This window comes from Falco punctatus (assembly GCF_963210335.1).
Source record: "Falco punctatus genome assembly, chromosome: 9".
NCBI lineage: Eukaryota > Metazoa > Chordata > Aves > Falconiformes > Falconidae > Falco > Falco punctatus.
The window spans coordinates 38,343,011-38,358,334 of record NC_137589.1 but is presented as its reverse complement, the minus strand read 5'-3'; the positions used below and the strand labels follow the sequence as shown (position 1 = coordinate 38,358,334).

General features: G+C 37.7%; 1 protein-coding gene across 3 annotated transcripts in view; it reads right to left on the bottom strand.

Moving 5' to 3' along the window:
* INPP5F (inositol polyphosphate-5-phosphatase F) overlaps positions 1-15,324 on the bottom strand; it is a 45,745-nt gene that overhangs the window by 11,550 nt on the left and 18,871 nt on the right. For all 3 annotated transcript variants that reach the window (XM_080401200.1, XM_080401201.1, XM_080401202.1), the window contains exons 3-12: positions 11,641-11,777; positions 10,275-10,403; positions 9,385-9,552; positions 9,004-9,060; positions 7,246-7,444; positions 4,712-4,891; positions 3,096-3,163; positions 2,532-2,656; positions 1,113-1,190; positions 248-368 (exon numbers count right to left, since the gene is read on the bottom strand). In XM_080401200.1, coding sequence (XP_080257326.1) covers positions 248-368; positions 1,113-1,190; positions 2,532-2,656; positions 3,096-3,163; positions 4,712-4,891; positions 7,246-7,444; positions 9,004-9,060; positions 9,385-9,552; positions 10,275-10,403; positions 11,641-11,777 — 1,262 coding nt within the window. The remainder of the gene's footprint in view (positions 1-247; positions 369-1,112; positions 1,191-2,531; positions 2,657-3,095; positions 3,164-4,711; positions 4,892-7,245; positions 7,445-9,003; positions 9,061-9,384; positions 9,553-10,274; positions 10,404-11,640; positions 11,778-15,324) is intronic.

Below are 15,324 nucleotides of genomic sequence, written 5' to 3'. Positions count from 1 at the left end.
AATCCTCTCCAAGATGTGGACAGTGATTTCCTCTCTGGAGGAGGACACTAGGCATCACTGTTTCAGAACAACTTCATGTTATTTTAATTATACATATTACTTTCAGCTTCAGAGCTCTCCAAGCAGTTTGCAAAGACTTTTCAGCAGAGATTAAGATTAGCATTTTTCAAACACGCAGATTTCCCTGTGGATTACAATTAAGTTCTGAGGTATTCAGTACTTGAAAAAGTATGTTAGTTATACATGCCTGCTGTTCCATGACCACTCTTGCTATAGCAGCCTGCACGACATTGGTACGATCCAGACAGTCCATGCAGTTAACTCGAAAAATGCCTTCCTGTTTACAAATCACACCAGCTTGGTCAACCCTTTCAACAGAAAAAGAGAGCAAAAGCATACTGAGACACTTGCCACCCAGCGTAATTTATCAGTTTCTACGAACAGTAGAAAACTTCAGCATGGAGTTGCACTCATCACCCCAGCCACATCCCACTCCGAATTAACAACTCTTGTTCCCACCCATCCTCCTCTTCAGGCCAGATATCCAACATACACCTTATCGGGGCCGTAAACTTGGTATGTAATCAGATGTTGAATCAAATTCAAACATACTAATAATGAGCTTTCAGGAGAAAAGGCATGAGTTTCAGAAACATACAATCTAACAATATCAACAGCAACATCTCACTCACAAAACACATTGGAAAATATACAGTAATTGATTGAAGACTGCAGCCATACTTATTACCACAATGCATTAACTTTAATCAGTACAAACTAAAGTTCAAGCATGCCTACTGTTTCCAGTAGCAAGGCTGGCATTCTAGGGTTTGTGGGTCAAACACAGCGTGTTTCACATTAAATATAAAAAACCCTAGAAGTGTTAAATGCAGTAAGCCTCAGGCAGAAAACAGTGTTTCAGAATTTTTGCTGCTACGTGTTTAGAACACCAGTACCTCAGAACACAAAAACTCAGGATGCACAAGGTGGGCATCAAGGGAGGAACACAAAATGTATCAGTTAGTTATGACAAAAATCAAGGCCTCTGAATATGTAGTTTCATTTTTTTCTATAAACATTTCATACTAGTCGAAAAACAGTTAACTACCTACCAGCACCACTTCATGTCAAGAATAATATCATGAATGGCATCAGTCAGCGTTTGAACATTTTCGAACTTCATTCCTCGGCTAAAATACAGAATTTCACAGGAGTCAGTTTGAACCAGAGTGGTTATTTTTCTTAATTATTTTGTATTATTTGCAATGCTAACAAAGGTAGTATTTTGACTGAGTGGGAGAGATTCTCTCCTGTGATAAACTTTAAAATCACAGCCAATATTCAGAAATATTTTACAATACCATTCGATATCCAAATCCAAGGCAAGAGATTAAGATTTTTAAATTCTGAGGAATCTGCATTCCTCAGAAGAACAAGTGTGCAGTCATTCAGGCATGTGTAACCATTCTGTTCTTATTTTAGACAGACTCAACAAAGTGGTCACTATAGATTTGAAATCAGGGTGGCCTACCCGGCTTTACCCGCAATTCTACAGAAAAACCACTTACAGATACATCATCCCCTCCTCTCCCCACCACACCAATTCGTTTTCAGTATTGCTATCTATTCACTCATGCTCACAGTACAAAAAGGAACAGTCCTGGCCACTACACCAGTTCTTGGGAGAAAAGCAAACAAGCAAAACCAAAAGCTCGTTTGAATAAAAGAGTCAGTATGAAATCAGTTCAGGATAACAGTCCTACAGAAAGAAATCTCAAAAGGTCATTACAATTCTGAGGGGGTTTTCCCTCCTCCCTCCCCCTCTCAGAGAGTATCTACTGATGACATAGTTATTCAGTCTGTAATGCTTTCCCAGGCCAGATGCAATCCCTAAGATTAAGTTCGGAAATTAAGATTAATACAGTTCTTAGAGCCCCGTATTTGTACACAAATGCAGTCTGCTTGACAGAAGCATGAGAAATACATGCCTGTGTATGCTTGGGCATGTGAACACTGCCCTCGACTATGCCAACATCAGAGTGCAGTCATGAAAACAGCAACTATTTATACTGGATTAAAATAAAATCCAGTGTATTTTATAATGGAAAAACAGCATCAGGGTCCTGAAAGAATCCATTGTATGTTTATAGAAGCAAGCAAGGGAAACAGAGGAACAGCTTGCTGTAAAGAATTAAAGAGCCGAATGCTACACAGCCTGAGAAGCAGGTCAGCCACAGCTTTACATTTATAGCATGTTTAAGGAAACTTGCTTAAAATGCATAACAACTTCTAAGCTTTGCCTAATAAATAACTGCATATTTAACAAGTCAGGGACACAAGATTAACAAGCTGCAGTGCTTGGTTACCCAAACTTGAACTTTTATAGCACTTTAGTTCACAAACTATATTCTTCCTATTCAAAAGAATAGTGTTTCATGCAGAAGTAAAATAATAATGGCTCTTCTCCTTCCTTCTACTCTCCTTTCATGCTAGTAAAGATGCAAAGTGACACTTTTGAAAAGGGTTCTTACCAGTGCTCATGGAAGTCAAATGAAACGTAAGTCAGATTTGCATTGTTGTACAAAAGAACTTGTTTAAGGTAAGCATCTCCAATAATTTTCTCTCTGCCCGTCTGATCCACCAGATTAATAATAACCTGTTAAAAAATTTAATTAATACTTGTCACCTGCTACACAACTTCCTTAGATACATACCATGGAATGACAAATAGCTCAAGAGTTAAAAGATATGTAGGCAATCTTGCTGAAGTTACAATCTTTGCTAGATTATACCCAAGATCAAATAAGCTCCAGTAGTTGCATGCCTACATGAATTTTAATTCAGAAGAGCTATGAATTTACAGAACAGGTACACAGAAGGGGGGCTTATAGAGATTTCTGTAAGTTATTGCTGGTTTTTAAGGGTTACTTACAGGGACACTTGAAAAACTTAGTAAAGTTTTATTTACGTACCACCCCTCCAATTGCCAGTGAGCGTCTAGAAAACCACACGACATATCAACAAGAGAAACTAAAAACATGAACGTTCATCTCCTACATTTTCATAAAATAACTATTTTATCATGCAGCACTCACCTGCTTTTTGTAGTTTTTCAGCTGTTCTTCAAAATGTGCACGAAAACAAGACACAGTTTCACTTTCACCTACAAGGCAGAGCAGTGTTAGAAAAAGCCTGTTCAGCAACAAGTCCCGTTTGAAGTATTGAATTATGCCCAAAGCTGTACTCGAAAAAACCAAGATAGCTTCCCTTAAAGTACTTAGATACACAACATAACACATTGTACAGAATTACTTTTCAAGTTTTCATCAGTTCGCTCAACTTCAACACTGTTGTTCTACTACTATAGTGTACAGGAAGCACCACTGTTAAATTTTGCTTATATTTCGCTTTTTATGCGGGGCAGATTGGACAAAAATTTAACATGCCTGTTTAATCCTCTCACATAGGCACCAAACATCTACATAAACACCTCTCCCAAAAAAGTGATTGTGTTTGTTTCACATCTTGTACTTCTACTTGCTTTTTCAGAAGAAACGTTTGCAAATTGCAAAAGGGGCACATGCAGGACAGCATGACACTGGAAGTGTTACTCTTTTCTCCTGAAGGAGAAAACTACTTGTAACTAAAAACTAAAAACACCACCCAGTTGATTCAAGGCACTACTAATTCTTCAAAGTCTCAACTGCTACCTGTAAACCTATCAAGTTTAATCCAATTCTTCACTTTTTTTTTTTAAAAAAAAACAAACTAAACCTATTGGAAAAAAATAAAAAAAAGAAAAAAAAAAAAGATATGAACGAATAAGAACTGCTCAGTTCTATAAACTGATGTCACAGCACAAGCTTCCAGTTGGAACCAATCAAGTGTTCCAAATACTGAGGGGGGGAGGGTGGGGGCAGGGATTGGGAGGTGTTTTATTCTGAGTTTCTTCACTTTATGATTTTATTTAGATTTTCATTTCCATGAGGTGGCAACAAATTATCTTTCTCCAGTAAACTCCAGGTTATTTGGTATAAAGTATTTCTGAGAAAAGTCTCTCCTTTACAGTGGCAAACCTAGAGAAGATTCTGTCAACCTCTACCTTTTAATAAAGTTCAGGTATGAATACATAATTCATACAAGCATTCAGGTTTGCCACAGTATTCTCATTAGTATTCTTAAATGTTTTGGATTTTACATTATCTTTGAGTGGAAAATGAGGCAAATTTAAATCTGACAAAATCCACTAGATGGTACTGAATTTCAAAGACAAAAGCACACTACAAAACTGGTGTTCTATGAAATGTTTGTTTCCCCACATTGAAATAGCAGTTCTTAATGCAGAAGGAACCTCAGCATAAGTTTACTTTATGGACAAAGGTACGCGTAAGACATGAATGTCTAAGCAGGTTCTCAAGAGAAAGCCAAGTTGCCTCCCTTCCCAACCCAGAAAACACTGCAACTAATAAGACTAGACGTAAAACAGATACTTCATTAAGTATTAAAATTCAACATCTGTTGGAATTTACAATGGACGAGAAGTCAGAGCTCTGCATAGTGGCAATGAGAGCAGCAGTTAACTGGAATCAAGTCATTGTTGTCATTCCTGGCTTCTAGGAAGTGTCACTGAAAGACCAGTGCCAAGGCAACACTCCAACGAACCCATTTCTAAGGGAACTCCGATCTTCAGCTATTCCACTAAAATACTTACTCTTGTCCAGTCGGGGCCGTGGGTTATACCTATATCCAACTTGGCTCCAGAAAACAGGCACAGAGCCTCTTGTTTGTATAAATGAAAGAGTATGATTATGAACATGAATCAGTTGCTCCGTCTCAACATAATTTGCCACATTTCCATTTTTATCAACACCTCTTCGCTTATACCGCATTCCTAGGATGAATAAGAATGATCCATTCATATGTAATTATTAGTCTTAACAATTTCCACTATCATTTTTAACAAGTGTAACACAAGAGAGTTCTACTGTTGATCATGGTTTTTTGGCTAAAGTTCACTCCTATCCTAGTCTAATCCCCAAAAGTTGTGTTGACTGTATAGGTGAAGTTTACTTTTTGCTGTTCATGGTATGCCAGTACATTGGCAGGGCAAGGCAGTCTACTGGCACAATCAAGTCCCAGATATCTAGCCCACCCTAAAGGATACGTTGCTCCTGTTCTGTCCAGTTCAGCAGAAAGTTTAACTTTAGTGCTTGGTATTTTCCATTAACCTAAAGGCCACCTTTACTGACAGATGCTCCACTTGTCACAGTAACAGATCCCACAAGCAGCCCAAGAATACTTGCATGTTCCACAAAACAGATGACTCCCCTCATCGCCCCCAACTTGTATAACTAATGCTCACATTAAGAACGGATACCGCTCTTCCGACAACAGTTTTTCGCCAAACCATCTCTGATCTGATCCTTACACAGAACTGGTGTTTGCATATCCTTTACTCAAGGGAGACTACACTGTTATTTCAGAAAGGATGCAGATGGTAGCAATGGATGGGGAAGAACTCAGTAAAGAAAGATGGAAAAAGTTTCAAGGCCATGGTTTATAGCATAGAAATTCAGTTCCACAGAATCAGAACAACTCTGTTCCAAGTCCTGAAGTAATACAACCAAACTTTTAAACTGAACCTCAACTGTACTAGCTAAGGACTATGGGAGAGAAGGGAAGAGGTTAAAAATAAGGAAGTGAAAGGAATATAAAATACCTATCATGGGGACCTTTATAGGGTCACAAAAGGTCAAAGCAGTATTATGCCTTTAACCAGACAGGGGCTTTTAGACTAGTGCATCAGATAGCCTTTACTTATGTTGTGCCACCAGTAGTAGCTCTTATATCAAAACCCAAACCAAATCATTACATAAGAAACTTCAGCTTCCTTACTTTTGATACCTCAACTTCTGCAGACACTAGGCTTTTACTCTCTTAAGCTTAAGAGCAGCTGTCTTCCTTTATCTCATTATACCTTTCCCTAAGGTCTTGGGCATACTGATAATTTAGTGCAGGGGTTACTTTTTTTTTTTAAAAAAATCACAAACAAGCTGCCTGACAAATAATCACTGTATCACACAGAGAAGTATCTTAGGCTTTCAAGTCAATGATTCCTCTGGGTTTGGGTTGTTGTTTTTTTTTTTTTTTTTTTTTTTGAGGGGTTGTTTCTTTATTTCAGAAATGAAAACACTTCAAACTCTTGGCTAAAATTGTGTATTACAGAATGAATTAAACAATCCTATAATTATTCTTCAAAATATTGCATCAGTTTACTAAAGCAATCTTTTTGTGTCAAGGGAGAAAGTTCTACACAGTGTATGTTCTGGACTAGCAAACCAATGAGCATAGTGTCATTAACAGTAGGAGAAAATCACTGAGAGATTTGCCCTCCGATTCAGTTTCTGTATCTTTATAACAACTTAGTATAAGGCATACTGCAAGCTAGATACTACCCTGAAACCCTCAACTATGTGCTCAGAGTTGTTTTGACACAATTTTCCTGGGAAATGAATTAAATGCATTGAAGTAAGCTGTGGTGCAAAGGCCAGTCCCACATCAGGGTAAACTCACCAGTTCTTCTTATTTTTTGGACATGTTCTGACTGTGTAGGAAAGGAGTTTGACATGGTGGAGAGTATCTTAAAAAGTCTGATAGACTGAAAAGATTTACTAAATTGTAAAGTGATTGAACCTTTCTCTCTGTGCTCCTAAAGACAAGGAATAATTTTTGTTTGCCTTGCTACTACTAGAAGTCAAATAAGGTGCAAGACCAAGGCATGACTCTTATTTCACACCTTGGCACTACATAAATATCTGGGACACAGGCATGCACACCCATGTGCCTTTTCAAGTTACTATTCAGCTGCTGTCAAAGCCCTCAAAGACTTTTGAAAATTTAACTCTCAGTCAGGGCTACTGAAACATATCAGGACAGCTGTACGCCAGGTCCTAATAAAGGTGTTCTTTGGAAAGATGGAACTTCACCTCCACACTGTGACCTCCAAAGATGCATTCAGTGCTCAGGAGGAAACTAGTAAAGCTCATTTAGTAACCACTCTAAGTAACAGCTGTGTAGTGCTGTACACACTACAGCCTTTTTTCCTCCTTTAAGCAGGAAAGGCTTTAGTGCAAACTTTGACAAGGGCTCACCATATGCTGAGCAACACAGCACCCAAATTTTATTTTCTGCATCCCTCTCCAGTGCTCAGGAACAATCCCAATACCTTGAAATAGATTTGCCTACCAGCTCTGTGCCGACTCCGGCGTGAAATAAGTGCCACCAGAAACGTTGGATGAATGTCATCTACACAAGTTGATTCCTGAGAAGGAGTTTCAGGACTGCTCTTATCATCATCAGAAGATTCACTGTAGTTTACTACAAGTTCTTCAATTTGCACAAATCCTTGTATGATGGGTATAATCCAGAAGTCCACTTCAGCATTCTGAAGGTTACAAAAAACCAGTTACATTCCTGTTGGTTCTACATTACCTACAATTCCTTCTGCCATTTCTCATGTTTATAAATAGTTGCTTTGCACACATACTCATATTTTCAGACATTTTTGCTATATCATTGTCTTATTCCTGTAAGATGTGTACCAACATTTTTCCTCCATTAGTTGTAGGGCTTTTAGATCAGGAGGAAGAAAGAGAAAGCAACCTAAGATTTTTCTGCAAAGATGAAGCAAGCTGAATCAAGGCAAGGCAAAAAGCCCTCCTCTACTCTCAGCTATCTAGGGACAGAAAAAACCCTACAGTATTTAAAAGCTTCTTTTCCAGTCTCCCCAAAGGGAGTTTTCCATACAATGTTACACCTGATATTAAAGCACATTAAGAGCTTGAAGTAGTAACTTCTCATGCCAAAGACAAGGCTAGTCAGTTCAGATACAGTAGGAAATCTAGGTAATATTTTACCCAGTTTCTGCCTTAAGGTTATTCCACAACCTCTGTGTGGACATGTATTACATTTATATAGGTAGATAAAAATTTAAAAGTGTAATGTTGTTAGTCTGTTTTCAGCTGAACATATTATCATAAGCTTTATATGGGCCCACTTAGTACCCAAGCCAACTTGTTCAGGGCCCTGCACATTAGTGCTTTGTTATCCCTAAAACCTCAGTTTCATGAGCAGAGTTGAGATCTTAACTCCCTAGTAATTCAAGGTTATCCATTTATATCGTATAACATGAAAAATACAACTAGTTAAACTCCTGCATTACACATAACTCTTCACAGAGCATCTAGGTTTACCCTGCTCTGACTCCATAACCATTAGAGTATGGAAAATTATTAATGAAAGAGACACAGGGCATAATGTAAGTGTCTGCGGTCATCTTTAAAAGAACATACAACTACAGTAGTTAGTAACTCAGTCCTTTACTTACAAGGTTACTTTTAAAATGAAGTTACATCATACACTGAAGAAAAAAGTGGTTGTTCTATGTTTTTTCATACGCTCATTAACCAGGAAAATGCTTTATCTACTCTGAATAGCTGTTCAGAATAATTTGTTCTACACTATTGTTACACTGACCAGCTACTCTGTTCGAGGAGAAAAACAGTATCCTCCACTTAGGAAGGCAAAAATTCTTGTATGATGAGAACTCTGTAGTTCAGAGTTTTTCTTTTCTGGCTCCTCCTCCTTATGAAGTTCAGCTCTGTCCAAGGATAATCCATTTCACAGATGCATAAATCTCAAGTTTACCTTCAGAAATCAGCACAAACGTATGACACAAATTACTCTGCATTGTTTTGTTGGAATACAATTTTAAATTCAGTTGATGTTTGATTATTTAGCAGTGATCACAGGCTAGAAGGCTGCTGGAAGGCTGGCTGAGGGAAGAAGGTAATGCCAGCTACTCAGCTTCAGAAGATGCAGCCCTGATCCTGACCTATTTGCCAAGCAGGTTTTTAAGTAAACTTCTGAGGCCTTAGGTAAACATTTCAACTAAAACTAAATAATAGTTCTCCTAAACATATGTTATTGTTCGAAATAACTCACATCAATGCTGATGAGATCTTCAATCATGTGCTTGTTCCAAAAGAATCTGTCATCAACCTGTTTAAAACAAAAAGGGCAGTTTCTGCAATGTTTTAAGTAAGGTTTGGCAATACCTTTGGTAAAGACACCAGTGTTATTCACTATAACTGTACAGAGAAGTCTAGCATTCACTGCTTTTAAATATAACAGCTCAATTCAAGACATGCTGTTGGAGACTTGTTTCACTTCCTTGCACTAAAGCTGGTTACAGGGCAAACTTTGGTTGCTATAGATTATACCAGCAGATAATGTGACCAGTCAAATTTGGACCACATACATTCTTGAACAGCACATCCCCCAGAAGGGAATATAAAACAACCAAACAAAAACCCCCACACTTACTTTTCGCCACAGTGGTAAGTTAGTTTTCTCACATGCACTCTGTCTCTGCACAGAATTTGTTAGGTCATATGTCAGGCTGTAGTAAAAGGAGTCTGAATCCATGAACATTTTGAATAGCTCCTCCAATAATCTCTTCTCCAGCTTCTCTTTTTCTTTGCTTTCTTTAATCTGAAAGAAAAGTAGTGGCTTTCTTACACCTTTCTCTGACTGAAAAAGGCTCCAGCCATATTTGCTAGATGCCATTTCTAACTCTGTAGGACAAACATTCTCCCACTGAGGAGCAGGATCTTAAAATTCCTAGCAGAGATAAACATATGGGACAGCGTCTTTGGAAATATCATACTATTACTTTTAGCAGTAAGGGCATTAGCAAAGCAGTCAGACTCTAACATTTGAAGCTTACATTCAAGTAGTACGTTTCAGTCTCAAGAGGTCAAGAAATATTACATCTACCTGTTCTAGTTTTATTAAATATTGTTCCGACTTTCTAATTTAAGCCCCTATTGTGTTAAAAGCACTTTGGTAAGAATGTATGGTGTTCTCTCAAGAACCATGCACCAAATTGTCTTCAGTTTTCTATTATGAGATGAAAAGCAATTTGAGGAAGCTCAGAATCCCACTAGAAGCTAATCCTGGTAAGAAGGCACTCTACTAGCAATTCTGCCAAAATTATACAATTACAAAATGAAAAATTATAGAAGCCACAGTTAAATAATCAAAAATTAAACCGAACTTCAAAATAGAGTACTTGCACATTCTGCAGTTTTTCACTAGTTCTCTTTTTAGTTCTTAGTACTCCATTTGATCATCCACCATAACCTTTGAATTACCAACTAAATATTTTGAAGAAAAAAAAAAAAAAAACAACAGGAAATCAGTAGAAAGTTTACCTTCTTTTTATTTGGAGCAGACACATTGGATTTAATTTGAGTAAGAGTCTTCAGCAGAAACTTTGTGTCATCTGGGGACTGTGTAATCTTCTCTGGCTTGTTTATCCCAAAGTGATGCTTTTTACAAAGCTAAATAATGATACTGAATTAAAGCCAATACTTAAATACTCTTTTAAAATGTCAAGGCAATCTTAATTAAAATCTACAAAAGCAGACTGCAGTGTCCACAAACCTAGGGGAGACATTCCAAAATACAGGGGGAACATGCAGGTTTCCACCTTTTTTTATAAAAGGCGTTTTTTCTTGTGATTGTAAGAACGTTTGCCTCAATTTGACATGACTGAGTATCCAGAGCCACATCAACTTCCTACCCAAATTAGTATTACTCACTTGTACTGGTTTTCCTTTATCTGTTCTCTTTTGGAAAAAATTCTGCAACTTTTAAAGTAAGGGTTTGCCTTGAAGCTAAGTTACAGAATCAAGATTCCAAAACAGGATGAAAGCAAGAGCATCCATAAAATATATATTTTTTTTTTTTCTTTCTCTTGATTCAGAGGGCAAAGATATGATGCTTCTTCCCCCACAAAACCCACACACATGAAGCCCCCTACCTTGTGATATTCAGGGATAACCTCAGGAGTAAAAGAGCTGAAGTACTTGGGAGAGGGCACTGTAAACCTAGTTCTTACACAGGCTTCTAGGCACAGAAGCACCAAGCAGATGGCTATATGACTAAGAACAGGAAGATATTACATCTAGATTTCAAGTCATATTCTTGTATCCCAGACCTTGGGAGGTTCCAACACTCAGATTCTGAAGCAGTGCTTCAGCAGCTCTTCTTGCTCCCACACACTCAAAAAAGAGAGCCTGGAGACAGAATTGTTCTCCCAACAGCCTACTAATCACAGTGCACATCCCTGAGTACTAGGATTTACTGAAAATCATACCATCCTAGTCATCATGAGGTAATCAGAAGAGCTCTTTCTCTTTTTATTTTTTGAATAAAAAAAGGTCCCTGTCCTAGACTGCAGCTTTGGGTGATTCCAGTGGATACAGCTCCGTTCTCAAATGACCTGCTGCTCAATTACCCTAACAAAATTTTGGTTTTGTGTGGTATATTGAAGGATCTTTATGAAATATGGATATGATTTTATTGTTCTGCTAGGGAGGGAAAATACATGTGATTTGTGTTTAAAAATAAGAACTTTTAATCAAAACACAGAATTTAAAAAGCACAAAAAGTTCAATATGTCTGCATACACCAGGAAAAAGGGATGAGAGGTATTTGCTTAACTATGATATTTTACATTTAAATTTCATTGAAATGGATTGGGGGAAAGTCAGAATTCACTGAAGACAGTCATACCTCTAACTCCAGATCCTGAGGTTCTGTTTCAGAAAGTGGGATCACTGCAATCTTTGTTATTTTGCAAACCTCATGGTCTCCTGGAAGTTTTCCAATTAATGCTTTCTGACGAATTAAAAGTAGCCACCACGGTAAATCTGGAAAAAGATTAGTGGATACTTTGATTTGTCTGTCAGGCATTTACTTTGATTAGTCTGCCAGAAGCATCTCCCCAGTGTAAAACCTCTGCCAGTAACCATTGGACTAGAAGGCTCCAGAGAATGGTAATTTGCTATTGCAGTTTTTCCACAATGCTAAAAAATAATTATATTAGAGACTGAATAAGTAATTCTTTCATAGAATTACCCATTAGAGGTAAGGTTACCACTGATTCATCTACAGCAAACAGGCAATCTCTACAGTGATGCACATTCCCACCAATGTCACTAACAGCAGTAGAATTTGAAAAGAACAGCTGGAGCTCATAAAGCAAGCTAAGATTTTCCCTTTGTACCTTCTGTCATGTATAAAACAGCAAATGAGACAGACACAGGTAACATCTCATTACAAGATTCATGAGTTAAATCTGGTGAGCAAACAGACTGCATCGTAAAGCAGCTCTTGTGTATTTAAAGCTTTACAACATTATTCCTGAAGTATACACATCTAAGTCATACTGAAATTGATGAGCCAAAGATCAATGAAGATATTCGTAACATGTGCATTCCATACACACATTCAGTCTACGACATTTGCAATTATAGCTTCAGCACTTTAAAAGGACAGAGAAACAGAACAACAAACATTCCTGCTGACTGCTGAACAGTGCCTGGACATTAGTTTCCAACATTTTAATCCCTTTGTTAGATCAGTAGCATGCTAGTAGTATTTTTGAGCTTTTATGTTGTAGGTTTTATGAGTCAAAAGTGATCATTCTGTTAGGAGAGATGGAAAAGGCACAGAAAGTCTGATATACACACATACACACTCACTATTTCTCCAAACGGAGAAGCAACAGAGTTTAACTGAAGAGGCCACAGACAGACATTAAAAGCCTGCTATGGTACACTTAAATATGCCTCCACACCTCTGACAGTAGATTGTGTTATGTATCATGCCTTTGAAAATTCTATTTAGAGTCGTTATATCCAATACAAAGTCCATTTTCCTTGCTTAGTAAAATCTAAACTGTATTTTATCCTCTGAGCCCTTAACAAAAGCCCAGGATAATGTGTTTGAAGTCACAGGCCACCCAGGATTGTTCTCTTTCCCAGATTTTCCAACATACTCTCAGCATAGACTTAAAGGTCTATGAAAGTTGTGAGAACCAAAGGCTGCCCACCAAAAAGGGAGGAGGTGAAGGGAAAAAGACAACATGCACCACTTATTTAACGTATGTGATCTTCTAAAGGGAGTCCTGCACCTCTTCCTGAACACAGCATCAGGATCATAATCTCTACAGGATCACATAGAGAAGTCAGCTCGGAAGGGATCTCAGGATGTCACCCTGCTCAAGCAGGGTCAGCTCTGAGGTGGGACCAGGTTACTCAAAGCCATGAGGCTATCCATAAGGATAGTCTCCTAGAAACTGGTCAAAGGATAACAAATAAGGACAAGAGCGACAGCAAATGCCAGCAAGACACTTATCCTCACTGACAGCAGGTGCTGGAACAGTTTTTCTGTCCAGGTACAGGCAAAGTGACTTGAAACCTGCCTTTGCCTCCAGGATTCCACCCAGAAACCATGGGAGTACGGTGGGAATAAAAGCAGGGAAGCTGATGAAAACAGGGCAGAATCCATGCAACAGTGAGAAAACCAATGAATAGTTAAGAAAATCCTGTTTAAAAGGGGAAACTGAAATGCTGCCAAGAACACCAGCAACAGATGAAGATGTCTACCGCTTCATCTAAAAAGAAGGTGTACTTTTTTCTGCACTGCTTTCCAGTAGGCAGAAATAATACAGTCTCTGGAAACCCAGGGCAAGCCAAGCCTAACAGAAGGGCAGTACAGAAGATATTCCTGTTGAGCAGTCCTATAATCTCATCTATTCCCACCTGCAGAAGGTTAACCACACAACTTACTCCTGAGGAGACCACCAGTGTATGTCAACAAACAAAAGAGATATTCTTAAAGGACAGGATATCATCTAGAGGTACAGTGAAATAATCAATGATTCCATAGGAAAAATAAGTATGATGTAAAGGCATTTCTATGCAGATACACCTTTGTGAAAACTGGAAAAGAAAAACATCTCTGTCTACTCTTCATCTTACCTCATATTAACAAGGCCTGGTAGCAGTAAACAAGAATTTAAGAGCTTAATACAGCCAAGTGAGTTCTGTATCCTTTTATCATTTTTAAAAATGCACTCAAAAGTCATCTCAGTGTACATTTCAAAACTCTATTTGTATTACAGCCAGAGCCACAAAAAACTGAGAGAAAACAAGAATTCCCCAGCAGATCAAAAGAAAATAGTCAGGAAGTAATTATGCAGATAAAAGTATGCCCTAAAGTAAAAGCTTCAACAATAGCCATAGAAGCAGCATATTATAATTGCCAGCAATAATTAAATAAATGAATCCCTAAATAGAGTATGTGCTTCCACAGTTAAAAAAGTAATTCCACAAACAGCTTAAAAAAAATAAATATCGCGTACTTAGTGTGTACAGGCAAAAAACACTACAGCTATACATCATTCCAGAATAGTGCATGTTTTAAATCTCTTAAGATCTAATGTTCATTTTTAGTGTTTTATGAACTATGGCAGAGCAGATGGCAACATGATTTAAAGTACTATATCTGAAGTAAGCTATTACCTCCTATTCCTCTCTAAAACAAGAATTGAGCTCTTTTGCTTCAACACTGTCTGTACACCACTGCTGTATTATTTTCTCTAACACTTCCCAAACAATCTAGCATTTAGTTTCCCCAAATGATTTTGCAGTAATTTTTCCTCAAACTGTACATAAGTTTACTATAAATGCTGATTTTTGCCGAGAAATTCTATGCTACCATATTCTTTTCTTTCTTTTACTTGGATAACTTAAAAATTAGTTGCATGCAAAAACAATGTTTTAAGTTAGAAGTGGCAGCAGCAACATCTCCTTGAAGATCTCAGACGTTGAACCACTCATTGTTTCTATCAAGACTCAGAGGCATGCTAACAAAAAAGCTTTCCTTTCCTGGAGGTAGGGAAGAAAGAATTCCACTTCCCTTCTGTTTTCTGAGTCTATGGAACATTGACAGCAGCATTTAATTTGGGTCTTAATTAACCGGTACTGGAAGAGCACACCGAATTGATGCAAGTACAGACATTAAACTGCATATAAATGTGCCTTGCCCAAAAAACAGAAAAACATGCGGCGGCAATGACTGACTTAAGTGGCAGTTGCTGGAACCAGTTAAGAAACCCAGCTTTGGTTATAGTTAGATATACCATATTAACTCTGAGCATATTCTAGCACTACAAGGTTTGATCAACTTGTGAAGTAGTCTCTGATCAGAAGTGATTCAATTTCAGGCTACCATTACCATCTACTTTATTCTAACAAAAAAAAAAAAACACCAAAAAACCACACCTCTTAGTTCTGTATTGGGATTTTGACAAAAAGAAATTTAATGGCTACACTTACATTTTGTATGTATGCACATTAACTGGACCAAAAAAACCCAAAATTAATATTCTATAAAGACAACAATGCTTAT